General features: G+C 40.8%; 1 protein-coding gene across 1 annotated transcript in view; it reads left to right on the top strand.

The window, feature by feature from the left end:
• mtss1lb (MTSS I-BAR domain containing 2b) overlaps positions 1-13,666 on the top strand; it is a 68,633-nt gene extending 54,967 nt beyond the window's left edge. The window contains exons 7-15 of the mRNA XM_062419630.1: positions 1,237-1,245; positions 3,997-4,154; positions 4,726-4,833; positions 4,933-5,030; positions 6,753-7,026; positions 8,083-8,157; positions 11,316-11,498; positions 12,120-12,285; positions 12,766-13,666. Of these exons, the coding sequence (XP_062275614.1) occupies positions 1,237-1,245; positions 3,997-4,154; positions 4,726-4,833; positions 4,933-5,030; positions 6,753-7,026; positions 8,083-8,157; positions 11,316-11,498; positions 12,120-12,285; positions 12,766-13,640 (1,946 nt within the window). The 3' untranslated portion in view covers positions 13,641-13,666. The remainder of the gene's footprint in view (positions 1-1,236; positions 1,246-3,996; positions 4,155-4,725; positions 4,834-4,932; positions 5,031-6,752; positions 7,027-8,082; positions 8,158-11,315; positions 11,499-12,119; positions 12,286-12,765) is intronic.
• The last annotated feature ends 275 nt before the right edge of the window (positions 13,667-13,941 follow it).

Below are 13,941 nucleotides of genomic sequence, written 5' to 3'. Positions count from 1 at the left end.
TAACAAACAGACAAAATCACAATTTACAGTGCAGGCTCTTCACACATTTGACAGAGCAGGTCACATTTTAAAAGTCACATTATGTTTTCCTAGGTCCACCAGACATCATTAATTATACTAGTATCAATGGTATGTCTGTGTAGCTCATATGATGTAGTTAACACTCGCCAAACAGTCAAATCAGTGTGCATGACTTTTGAAAAGGACATCACAATAGAGCAGTGGTCAAAAAAGAGGAGGTCTGGGGAGGTTGCTAAAGCAAGCCATGGAATCATTAGCATAATTATGAAGACCTGTTTTTCCTGCAGTTGAACACACGTTTTACCAATTAGAAAATCTGTTAATATTATCATGATATATGTGATCATATGTCATCTCACCACCTTTAGTTGTACTAGTGAATGATAAAACAACACCAACAGGACCTAATGTGGATTTTTGGTTTGTATTTGATGAGGTTCCAAGTATAAACATAATTAGATTAATTCATAGCACACACATACAGAAACTCATTCTCATGACTCATTCTGAGGTCAAGAACCATAGATTTTATACAGTCTAGGTAAAAAATTGTAGGTTTATATTGCCATCTAGTGGCAATGTAGAGGTGCTCTAGGTGCAGGTCTTTTCTCATTCGTCCTGAAACACTTCACTCAGTGATGCAGCAACCAATTATTAGTGTTTTCTTTCTGGACCAGCTCAGCTTCTATTCAGTTGCCAGGCAGATGAACATATGAATGCAAGCCATACGAAATGTCTTTATAGTTTCAAAATAATATAATTTGTGAAGTTACTTTTTATGCAAATATAAAGATGTTATATATTCCTATAGAATCAAATCAAATAACATTATATAATATTATATTTTAACAATAAAAACATATTACTACAATATTTGGTAACACTAAATATTGTCCTTTGTTGTTATGTTTGCAAGTCTCTGTTTAGCTCTGTCAGCGCTGATGCTTGATGATATTATTTCTGGATTGACTTTTTTGTTGCAGCAGTGTTATTTTGCTCTAACCTGTGGCACTGTGGCTGTCTTGTGATGGCTTCTTTGTACTAACCTTAACAATGAGTTCTGCTATTTCTGCTTTCTCTCCCCTTTCCTCCCTCTGTCTCCCCTTTCTTCTTCTCTGTTTTTTGCTTTCTTTTTTTTTTGCTGTCTCCCCTTCTCACTGCCACCGTCTCTCTGTCTCTCTCTCCGTCCCTGCGGTATTTGTCTCCCTGTAATAGAGATCCAGGGTAAGTATCAGCCTGTCGCTCGCTGCAGCTCTGACGCACCACCCCGCCTGCCTCTCTTACTTACATCCCCAACCTTCACCTGCAAAAAACCATAAAAGCATGTATCTAGTGAAGGCTAAAATCCAACTGAACTGAACTTTATCAAAGATGGTACGATTCATAATGAAAGAGTTTCCACTGCTCATGGACATGTTTCTGGGTGTATTGTGGTATATTGGGGTTTCACCATGTTGTACATTTTTTCATTTCAATGATTTTGAACTTTAAAGTTAGTTTGGTCAAGTTCGAAGTCCTACCATCAAAGACTGAAGCTAGACATTTCAATCATTTATCTATTACTTTCATTTATTACTTTTAACTTTTTTTTCATTACCTTTAGATTTTAACTGCTTTATTAAGATATCTTCGAGTATGTTTTACCCTTTATCTATTACTTTTATCTATTCCACCATTTATCCAACAGCTTTAGCTTTGTATCAGTTACTTTTAGCTAACTATTTCATACACAAGTTGAGCTATTCCAGTTTATCCAATCTATTTTAAGCTAATTAGTTCAACTGTTTATATTTTTAACGTTAGCTATTCCACTATATATCCAAGTACTAGGCAATACATTTCAACTATTTATCTGTTCCTTTTAGCTGACTAGTTAAACAGTTTATTCAATCAACTTTTAGCTAACTACTTCAACAGTGTCCAATGTACTTTTAGCTAACTAGTTCAACAGTTCATCCAATATACTTTTAGCTAACTAATAGTTTATCCATTGTACTTTTGGCTAACTAATAGTTTATCCAGAATACTTTTAGTTAACTAGTTCAACTGTTTTAGCATTTAGCAACCTATTCCACCATTTGTCCAATAGCTTTACATTTTAACAGTTTATCCAATACTTTTAGCAAACACTCTCAATCGTAACACCTGGTTTTCAAGTGTTACAAATTATTCAATATGTGCACTGCAGATATGTTTTTTAATTTAATTTTTCTTCCAGAAACTTTCCATGTACTCTCTGGCAAAAGAAGGACAAAAGTTTTATAAAGAAAGATATATCATCTTTGAGGCTCATAATCACATATCAATAATTATTGTATTATTGTTTTTTATTTAGTATAATTATAAAATAAATGAGAGCTTTCACTTGAGGCATTGTCTCCTGGTGACAGATAGGAGTTCAGCTTCTCTTGTGAGTTTAGCTCTAGAAGTTGGAGTCGTGTAGTTTAATTCCCGACAATGCATGATGTAATCAAACTTCTTCTTCCTTGACTCCTGCATGACTTCTGTAGCTGGTACTATTAGCTTTGTAGTGACACTGCAGGCTTTCACTTTGCTCTTATACTACCCCTTATCTTTTATTCTATCTGTCATCGAAGACGTCTCCTTTTTTTGCATGCCGTAACACTATAAAGAGTTATTTCAGGTCTTGCTTTCCATCTCTTGCATTTTCATGTTTTATGTTAAGAGTAGATAGAATTCAGATTGTCTGCACCATATTTTTGTGCACCTATGTCTTACCTCTTTCAATTACAGCAAGTTAAGTTTTAAGACAGAAACACATTATTTATGTTCTGGCTCTGTACTGTCATTATCTTGGGTGTGGACTAACATCGTGGCAGTGAGGAATAATTGCACACACTCATATACTGTAATCATTTTTTTATGCATATGTTTAGCACCACATTTAGTTGACACAAGGAAGGACCACAGGAAAGCATCAGTCTTTAATTACAGAGTGAAATACTCAATCAGTCCCTACAAGGACTATCTTGCTATGAAATTGACTGTAACGTAATGTTGACAGCTGTAACATAAGATGTAAATGAGGCCTCTCTAGCTCGTGAACACAGTGTAGCATTTAACAACTAAAAAGCCAGATATTCCCTTCAGGAGATGATGAGAGAAAAGTAATTACTAATGTGTCTGTTGGACACAAACACGATTCCAAATGAATGCTAATGTTGTTCTGTTCCTATTGGATGTGTAAATCTATGGAGGATTAAGACCACATGTGAACATTTTTCACACTTGGCCCTAATTCTTCCCTGTATTTGTGAACTTGTTTGCCATGATCTTAACTTTATGAAGTAAAATGTGACAATGTTGTGTTTACTTGTTGTAAAGTAGCCAATAAGTGTAAGTTTAACCATTTGTGTGGAATGTTGTTTGCAGAGTTATTTAAGCATATTACATCTTTTCTCAAGCTCTGCAATTCAAGATGGCTTAGTAAAAAGTATGAGGACGATGAGGAAAACCAGTCTCTAATTGTAGCTATAGTTATTGCTGTAGCTATCAACAAGGCTATGGCCCATATCTCCGAAACCATAGCTTTATGTATGATAACATAATGTGCATTTATAGATTCAACATATAAATTCAAATAAGTACAGAGCCAAAACATCAAACAAGGTGTTACTGATTACTTTGTCTCACTCAGGCTAGTTATACAATGTATGCCAGTGGTTTGAATAGTGCATTATGGGAAGCAGAGGCTGGTGGGGAGCCCATACAAACCATACTGGGTTAATGCGTGATTTTTCCTACTGCCACACACTTATTTCTCGCTTTCACGTACACCTCCATCTTTCTTTCCTACCTCTTCTTCATCCACCTCTTCTGATGAAAACCTTCCTCATATCTATCTTTTCCATACCGTCCTACAACCACACTTAACTATCCATCTTCTCCCTGACCTTATTCTTTCACTCTCTTCTTTCTCATATGTTTGTCTTACCACTATCCTCCCCACCCCAGGGCGAGGAGACCTGCAGCCCCAGGTGGACAGTGCCATGCAGGATGTGACCGACATGTGCCTGTTGATGGAGGAGACAGAGAAGCAGGCGGTGCGGCGCGCTCTGGTGGAGGAAAGGGGTCGCTTCTGCACCTTCATCGGCTTCCTTCAGCCAGTCGTGGTGAGGACAGAGAGGAGATGGAGTGGAAGGGAAAGAGCACATTCTGTCATTGTTGCACAATATAACTAGTCTCTGTTGGCTGAACTGCTCTGCTATTAAAGATTCAGAGCACTAAAGACACTATGAGGGAAAGGGTGGGTTGTTTGTTTGTGTGAGGCCAGTAAACAAAAAGTCAGACAATCAAGGAGCAGTAAAGCGCTTGATTTCCATTGGGAGGCAATGTGTACTATGTGTTATAGGTAGACATGACATATTAATTACATAAGGAAAACTAAATCCTTACATTACATTCAAGCATTTATTATAATTTATTAATTACAACTTATGCTTGAAAAACTGCATTTTCCTTTGTGCCCCATTACTTTCCAGACATATGCAACAAGCATCAAAATAGTCCAGCATCAGATCTTATTACTGATACTTCATGCAAATCAGATGAAATGCGTCTGGGCTCATTTGCATCAGTAGTCTTAGTAACTAAGCAGCTAAATTGAAAAATTGCAGTGATCCTGACTGATTTGCATCCGGCTTAATAAATATCTCTCTGTGTTTGTTTCTCGGTTTTCACCAGAACGGAGAGATCGCCATGCTGGGAGAGATCACCCACCTCCAGGCCATCATCGATGACCTCACTGTGCTGACGACTGACCCTCACAAACTGCCCCCTGCTAGTGAACAGGTAAAACACACACGCACAGCATGAAGAACACGTTAATGAAAGAAACACATGCTTAACAAGTTCTCTCTCTGTCTCCTACCTCACTCTCTCTCACTAAAGGTGATTAAAGATCTGAAGGGGTCAGATTACAGCTGGTCCTATCAGACCCCTCCGTCATCCCCAAGCAGCTCTTGCTCACGCAAGAGTAGCATGTGCAGGTACTCACACACAAATACACATACGGCCACACACACATGGACACACCCTAACTATAACCTAACCTTTTCTGGTGTCCAAACTGTTTCATAAAGGAACATGTGGTTGCAGGTTTTCATTCCGACCAAGCAGGAGAACACCGGGCTTGACTCATTTATCAACTGTCAGTCTTCAGACAGTTGATTGGTCGAATTGTGTGTGCTCTTGATTGGTTTACCCTAACCTTAACCACTGACCCAAAAATCAGCATTTCCCAATTGGGGACATGACTTTTGTCCCCAGTTGCACAAATTGTCCCCAGTGAACTGGTCACTGAAAGTAGCTTAAGTCATACCCACACACACACACACATACACACACACACACACACACACACACACACACACACACACACACACACACACACACACACACACACAAATGCTTATTCTACAGTGTTATGTGTAATGATTTATAAGTTGTCTGAGTATCAGAAAGAGGAGCTCTCCCTGATGTTAGTCCTCCCTGTCACACTGTGATTGTCAGTCCCTCTGTCTGTGTGTCAGTCCATCGTAACTTGTTTGTTCAGCCATTTTCAGTTTAGTGCAAATGTCCAAATAAATGAACCACAGCTTTCAGACAGAGAAACATTCCACTGAATCTTCATGTTTCTTTATGAACAAATAAACTTCTACATGCTCATACCTGAAATTGATAAAGAATTTGGGCATTTATATTAAATATCATCAGCTTCAGTTATACACAATCACTACTTTCATGACTGCATACAATACTTTATTTAAAATCAGAATATTACCAGAAGAGAAACCTATAATATGTTGGGTTTTTTTGTGCTTCTTTGTCTGAAAACGTAACTTGGTGTATGAGTGTGTGGATTAGTCTGTGTCAGTGTGTGCATGTAGTAGCAGTTGCCCTTGAGGCGAAGCTCTAAAGCATGCAAGTTCACAACCATTTGCCTGTAGTGTTTAGTGTTTGTATGTGTGTGTGTGTGTGTGTGTGTGTGTGTGTGTGTGTGTGTGTGTGTGTGTGTGTGTGTGTGTGTGTGTGTGTGTGTGTGTGTGTGTGTGAGTGTGTGTGCGTGTTTGCATGCGTGCCCTGGATCCTCATTAGCTTACACACTCTCTGTTTACCTCCCCTTTTTCCTCCCCCCTTTTTCTCTCCCACCCCTTATCCCTCACCACCACCACCACCACCACTCTTTTCTGTTCTTGTCTCTTTTTTCCACTGGTTATCTATCCTGTCTTTTTGTATCTTTGTTTGTGTGTGCACCTGTGTGATTTGCCCTCTTTCTCTCCTGCGGGGGTGTTTCGTTACCTTGTTTCGTTTCTCTTTTTTTGGGTGTCTGCTTTTAACTGTGACTTTTAATGCGTCATTGCATTGCGGGCTTTCACTAACTTGATCAAACAACAACCAACTTGCTGTGAACTATTCCTGAACTCCAACTCATCACCTGAACCAATCAAAAACTCTTCCAATGCATCCTCCAATCATCTATTTGTCATATTCTCCTATAACAAACCTCTTATATCTTGCATACCTCCTTAAATAAAACCACATCCCTGTTATCACGTTCTCTCTCCCTAAATACTGTCCTGACTCCACATCGGTAAACACCACCCTCATCTTCCATTTCCCTCCCTCACAACTCCTCACCCCTCCATAACCCTACACCCTTCCCTCTTTGCTCCCCCTGCACCTTCCCCTCCCTGCAGCAGTGTCAACAGCGCCCACAGTAGCGCCTCCCGTTCGTCAGGGGGAGGCGGTAGTGGTGGCATTGGTGGCGGTGGTGGAGGCTCCCTGCCCCACTCACCGACCTCCTCCTCATCCTCCTCCTCCTATCGCTACCGCAGCAGCCTGCCGCACCAGTCTCTGCCACCGGGGGGCATCGCAGCCCACCGCCTCAGCAGCGTCTCCTCACACGATTCAGGCTTCGTCTCACAGGATGCGAACATTTACTCCAAGCCCCCCTCACCCATGCCCTCCGACATCACCAGTCAGGTACGCACACACTGACACACACACACACACACACACACATATACTTATATACACACATTTAAAAGTTAATGTGCTATTCAGGCTTTAATTGTTTGACTCACTCCAGACCACTGAAACCTCAAGAAATCAATGTTTGATTTTAGAGTGTTGGAAACAATTGTCTTTTTGACAAATTTAACGACTAAATTTAATGACTAAAAATCAAAAACATCTCTTTCAACTGGCATTTTTTAACTTACACTTAACATATACACAGTCATGCTCATATGAACATATGAATGGATAATGTTTTTCTCTGTGTTTATGCATGAAAGGTAAACTTCTGCATTTTGCAACCTGGACCTTTTTTCCCATCTTTTTGTGTCTAAGTGACTAATGGGAACACTAAAAATGTCTGACAACATTATGGAAAGAACCATACAGAGAAATGAAGATTTTTTCTTTACCTTTCACTTGATCCAGTCTGTTTGCTAATGTGTCTAACAAGGTCTCACTTAGGAAGAAGTCTTATTCTGAAATCTCATGTGAGATAGTTGTTTTTAGTTGTGATATAAATCAGTTCAAATTCAGCCATGACAAAGTTGGAGAGAGCAGTGCTGGGAGGAGTTGGAAAAATGGTTGCCCCATCAGTCACTTAGACACAAAATGATGGGGAAATGATGTAGTCAAGGTTGAAAAATACCAAAATTTCCCTTTATGAGATTAAATTTCAGTGGTAAACTAATCTTACATATTTAACCCTCCTGTTGCCTTCCTGTCCTCCAAGGTCATAATTGACCCTGTTTGGTTTGACCGTAGTCAAGGTATAAATTATCACTCAATTCTGTGTTGGAACAACTTCATTCTAATTTATTACCACAGGTTTTACACATTTTTGGGAAATTATAGTCAACAAGCCTCATTTAATTAAAACCATACTTCAATTTGTGGTTGACGCCTGTTGTCCTTTCGGGTCAAAATTGACCAGAGGACAACAGGAGGGTTTTAATTAACATGGCTCTCAGGAAAGATAATCTAAGGAAAGTTTTGTGCTTCTCTGTGTGTTTTCCCCTGTAGAAGTCATCCAGCTCAGCATCGTCAGAGGCCTCAGAAACATGCCAGTCAGTCAGTGAATGCAGCTCCCCCACCACTGTAAGTATTCCTGCTCATATCATTTCTTAGCTGGGCGACATAACTTTCAGAAGTTTCCGCTGGTTGCCTGACAACCTCACCTTGACGACCCTGACAACAAGATTTCAGGGAAACAGTGCTCCTTTCTAAGAAATTGTTCAACATATAATCCCCTGTAAAACCACTCCAATCTTTGTATGGTTTGTCTATCTACTCGAAATTGGTCTCTTGGTGATTTCAGAAATCCATTAAAACAGCTTGCAAAGGCATATTGCTGCATTTCCTCCTCAATGCATCATGTTAAACAACATGATGATCCTTCATTCAGCTGCTTATTACTGTTTTCTGGTGGCAGTGACAAACAAAAACAAAACTTCAATTCTGCTAAATTGGAGCTATTCTTAAAACAACTCTGCTGCTATAAAATCATTATAGGAAAGAAGTACACAGCCCACGCTGTTTAAAATAATACGTTATATTCATTAAGGTAGCAGGTGCTTTGTTTTAAGTGTTTAATGGATTTTTGAAAACAGTGGGAGATTTTGACTTCTCGATGGCGAGGCAAACCTGGATCTGAACAGAATAATAGCTCCCAAACAACTCCTACTCTAATTACATTTAGTGCTTTTTTAGGGGGGTAAATGGATTCTCCAGCAGAGAAAGCTTTTCAAGCAGCATCAAATCAAACACCATCGACTTATTTTACAACCAAACTATGAAGAAAAATACACATCAGGCATGAGGTGTTTATTTATGCATTCCCATATTTTCATTATACAATATGTACAAATATATCATTGCAGACTTTAAACTCAAAGGGCTCTACTTTTGTGCAAAATGTGATCTTCTTGGAGGCACAGTTGGATGTTTTTTTACACACCTGTTTGTCTTTGGTGACTTGCTGTATGTCACAGTGGTAGAGGAGGTGCATTCCAGTGGCTGATTCCAATGTTGGCTTTAATATTCAGTGTTTTGCATCTTCAACGACTAATATTAGGTATTTACTCAGATCAGGTCAACAGCAAACTATGCACAGAGCCTCCGAATTCTGTGCTGCTTCTGTCACTTTAACTGATAGAGACACACCCACATAAACCTCTCTAAAATCACAGATTCGTTTTCATTTATATTTAAGAGCTTGTCTCTTTCCTGTTTATTATGCATTCTTCAAGCAGAAGGCACATCTGCTTGTTTAGAAAAAAAAACAATTCCAACGATGCTCATGGGCCAAAGTAAATATTCCTGTCTGATTTTAACCAGCATCTGTCATCCGCAACAGCTTTGCATGTATGACTGCCTTCCAGTTGATTATCTCCCTTTATAGCCATCTGAGTTCATACTCTACATCCACTGGTCCCCTTGATTAAATCTTTTATAACCATGAGGTTCTATGCCTGTATTCAAATTAAGCAAGTTGGTTATATCTTGATATTTTCACTCTAATTATTAATGATTTGGGAAGATGAAGTCTTCTGGGTACAGTTTCATGAAAAATAATTAGACAATTAAATTTTCTCTCTCCTTTACATCACTGAAATCCCTCAAAACAGGTTATTTCTTTGTGTCCTCATTAAACAACACTGAGCTACTGAGACAACAACTGCATGTGCTGGAAACAAAAGTAGAGCCCAGAAACAGCCTGACACAGCAGATAAACATCATGGAATCAGAATTATTTGTAGATCATTACACAAACAGTCAGTTTAAATGTACGAATTGAAGTCTTAAACTGATCATACTTCATTCCCAACGTGACAGTAGTGAAATGAATGCATTTACATACCGCCAAATCTAACTGAATGCAATTTAAACTTAAGAAAATACTTAAATATTGCGCTCTCTGCATGTGCTTTACACCTGCAACAATACCAACAGTGCACTGCTACTACCTCAACACACACTGTACACACTGGCACGCTTGCTTCCTGCATTTTGATTCATAAAAGCAGCACTCAGAAAGGTTGCTGGTCCAATCCCCAGCACAACCAGCAAAAAAACTGGTTGAAAACTCTCATAATGAAGCATAAACCTCACATTTGTTTCATGAATGTGGAATTACAAATGCATGTCTGGGGCTGCTTTAACACATCCCATGACCATTCTAACATAAACATATGAAGTAGCTGTTAAACGTAGGCTTACTAGGCTCCACTGACCGTAGTTTGCATATAGTGTCATTTTGATGCATGGACAGCAGTGACTAATTGTGTTTTGGAGTCCTTCTCTATTGTCATATCTCCTGCTGGTCTCTTCCAGCTCTTCTGTTTCACACTGAGGGTTTGGCGTGTGTTTATTGATGTGTTTGGCCCAGTGGTCCTTAACCACAGCCAGCTACCTCTCTCTCTCTCTCTCTCTCTCTCTCTCTCTCTCTCTCTCTCTCTCTCTCTCTCTCTCTCTCTCTCTCTCTCTCTCTCTCTCTCTCTCTCTCTCTCTCTCTCTCTCTCTCTCAGTCTGCCTGTGCCTTTTTCTTTCTCTGATAATGTGACTATGTCTCTTGTCCCACAGTTTGGCTCGTCCTTCGCTACCTTCCGCCCCGCTCTCTCTCACTCTGGCTCCACAAGGCCTCTCTCTGTCATTCTTCCTGTTACTGTGTCCCCATCCTATAACCGCCCCCCTGGATCCAGCTCCTCCTCTCCCACATCAAAGGTTCCTATCTGGAAGGTTTGTTCTTCATTCGCTTCCATTCCTTCAGTTGCTCCTTTTCTTCTGTTGCCGTTTAATACGTTTCATTTTTCTTTAAGTTCATGCTTAGGGTTTATTTTCGTTTCACTTTTATCACCCGAGTAACTCATTCATAACCACATTGCTTTGCTTCCTTAAAGTGTTCACCTCACCTGCTGTGTGTGCATGAACCTTTTTTTATTTATTTTTGGCCTCCCCTGTCTCACTCACTGGTTTTGCAATCTACCAACTGGAGATTGGCCAAAACTAAGCAGGGTGTGGAGAGCTGACCAATCAAACTCATCAACAATATCACACTCAAAACCAAAAATGTCCCCCCCGCCCACACACACCCACACATACACGCACTCTTCCAAGTACCCAGACACTTTCACCCAAACAAACCCCCCCTCTCTCTGCACTCAGATGAAGGGCTTCAAACTGCTGGATAGTGGACAAGTCTATTGCGCTAACCCTACCTGCTACTTCCTGTTTATTAATTGCACTCACCTCTTCAGGATTGGTCCAAAGCAGGTCAGTATGAGCAGCCAGTGGCTGCGGCAGCAGTTCAGAGGAGAAAGGAACCTCTCGACAGGCTGAGGGAGAACGAGGCGTCGCCAAGCTCACATGGCTACGCCGGACCATCACACGCTGATGATGGGCAGAGGACCAGGATCAACCCAGCTTCTATTGCTGCCAAGGTAATGTTGAATAATGTTAAGATGAACAAAAATCCCCTTATTTTGTTTTTCATGCCACTGAGACAATACAAAATAACAGCACATGAACTGACCATTCCAGTATGAGGGATATGTATTTTGCCATTGGTGTAATAGTAGGAGCTATTGTGGAGAAATTCAGTTTTGGGTTCTTACATGCAGGAGTGATAGACTGCACTTAACATGTGCATTTATGTTTCTTCCGGTCTCTTAATGACAAGTATTATCCTGTGTTTTTCCAATTTCGAAAAATGAATAAATATATCTTATTCATACAGAAAATGGAGCATTGAGTGTTATTGTTGGAACAAAATCATTTCAGTAATGAACTTATTTAGAGACCACCATAAATAAGCATCAGCAGATTTGATGAAGTAGACATTATTTTTCTTTGACCTTGGATAAAATAATGATCTTTTTTTTTCGGTTTGTTTTTATAGATTCAGAAACTGAAAGTTATTAGAATATTTACTGGCTGTGCTGACGTACTCAACAATTAGTGTTGTTGGTTGTGGGAGTAATTAAAGCTCACACAAATTCTATGTAATTAACAAGAGGACTGGCATCATTTTCCTCAGTTTTAATTGTTGCTTAACTCCTCAGCATGGAGACGAGGTTTCTCCAGCAGCCAGTGATCTGGCCATGGTGCTGACCAGAGGACTGAGTATGGAGCAGCAGAAAAGCAGCAGAGACTCCCTGCAGTACTCCAGTGGCTACAGCACAGAGACCACCACCCCATCCTGCTCTGAGGACACAATCCCCTCACAAGGTGAAACTTTTCTCTTCTTCTGCTTTAGTTTCAATCTTGTTCAGTTGAGGGAGCACAAATTCATACATGTTTTTACATTTTAAATGTTCATATTAACAAACTCTGCAGCATTTTGAGTTCATAACTTTCAATAAAAACCCAGTCTTTAGAATGTAGTGTGCCAACATTTTTAAAAATAGTTTATTTAATCATCCTGGCAGCAGGTTCAGTATATGGTGGGTGTATTCTGATACTTTCCTTTGACGGTCTCTTGAAATGAGAATGCAAAGATGAAATAGAACGGACAGAATGTTATTCCTCCACAAAATATGCTGGCTGACCAAATAATGTCTCTTTCCTTTTGTTAACCCATTATATTATATTATATGAACACATTACATTGTCTTCCTTCTTTGTCCTATGTGATGTTGCTTCCTTCTCTATGTTAAACATTTAGTCATTATCTTCCTTTCATCCTCCTTCCCATTCCCCCCACATCAGGTTCAGATTATGACTGCTACTCAGTCAACGGTGATGCTGAAGGCCCAGATGGACAGACCGAGTTCGACAAGTCCTCCACCATTCCTCGCCACTCCAACATCGCCCAGAACTACCGGCGTATGATCCAGACCAAGAGGCCAGCCAGCACGGCTGGTCTACCTAGCGGGGTGCTCGGTCCCGGGGGTCATGTGATACCAGGACAGCCTGGTGGAGCTGGTGGGGGTGGAATAGGGACACCAGGTACTGCCACCATCCGCCGAACCCCATCTACCAAACCAGGTGTTAGGCGCACCCTGTCCAACGCAGGGCCCATCCCCATTCGACCACCCATTGTGCCTGTCAAGACACCCACTGTTCCCGGAGACTCACATTCGCCTGGTGCGGGTGGCAGTGGATACGCAGGTGGAGGGCATGCAGGTGGCGTGCCTGTGCGTGTCGGCAGTGAGGAGTGCGTGTTCTTCACCGGAGTGGAGGATGCACAGGGAGCGCTTGATTATGTGAAGGCATCACCCAAGCGCCTAAGCCTGCCTAACACCGCCTGGGGGTCAGGGGCGGCATTGGAGGTCTACGCCCAGCAGCATGGGGGCCTTGCAATGGGAACAGCTTCAGGATCAGAGGAGGATCAGATGATCGCGGCGAATCGGCACAGCCTAGTGGAGAAGATCGGCGAATTGGTAGCCAGCGCGCACGCCCTAGGAGAGGGTCAGTTTCCTTTCCCCGCTCTCCCTGATGACCCAGCCCCACCGGCTACTGGCTCCATCGACGCTCAAACAGGGACAGAGGGTGCAGAGGGTGACATGTTGACCACCATCAGGAGAGGAGTCCGACTTCGCAAGACCGTCTCCAATGACCGATCGGCGCCACGCATCTTGTGATTGGAGTAGAAGCAGAAAGGGGAAGATACTTGTCAGCCAATAGGGAGTCAGGTGTTGGTGTGGTGCAACCCAACCGCCTAGTACATACACAAGAACTTAACCATGTAGGGAAATCTATAATATAACAGAAGATGAATGAAAACAAAAACATACACAAAAAATGAGTTTAAAGACACCATTAGAATAAATGATATATAATATAATGATAATAATAACATTAATAATGTTAATTCATGCTGACAATTAAAGTTAAATACTGAATATTGACAGGCTCCTAGCAGGCCACTATAACTAGTGTGTG

The sequence above is a fragment of the Scomber scombrus genome, chromosome 1 (genome assembly GCF_963691925.1).
Source record: "Scomber scombrus chromosome 1, fScoSco1.1, whole genome shotgun sequence".
In the NCBI taxonomy this organism is placed as follows: Eukaryota; Metazoa; Chordata; class Actinopteri; order Scombriformes; family Scombridae; genus Scomber; species Scomber scombrus.
The sequence above is the reverse complement of the archived record's forward strand: the minus strand, read 5'-3'. Positions and strand labels throughout refer to the sequence as shown.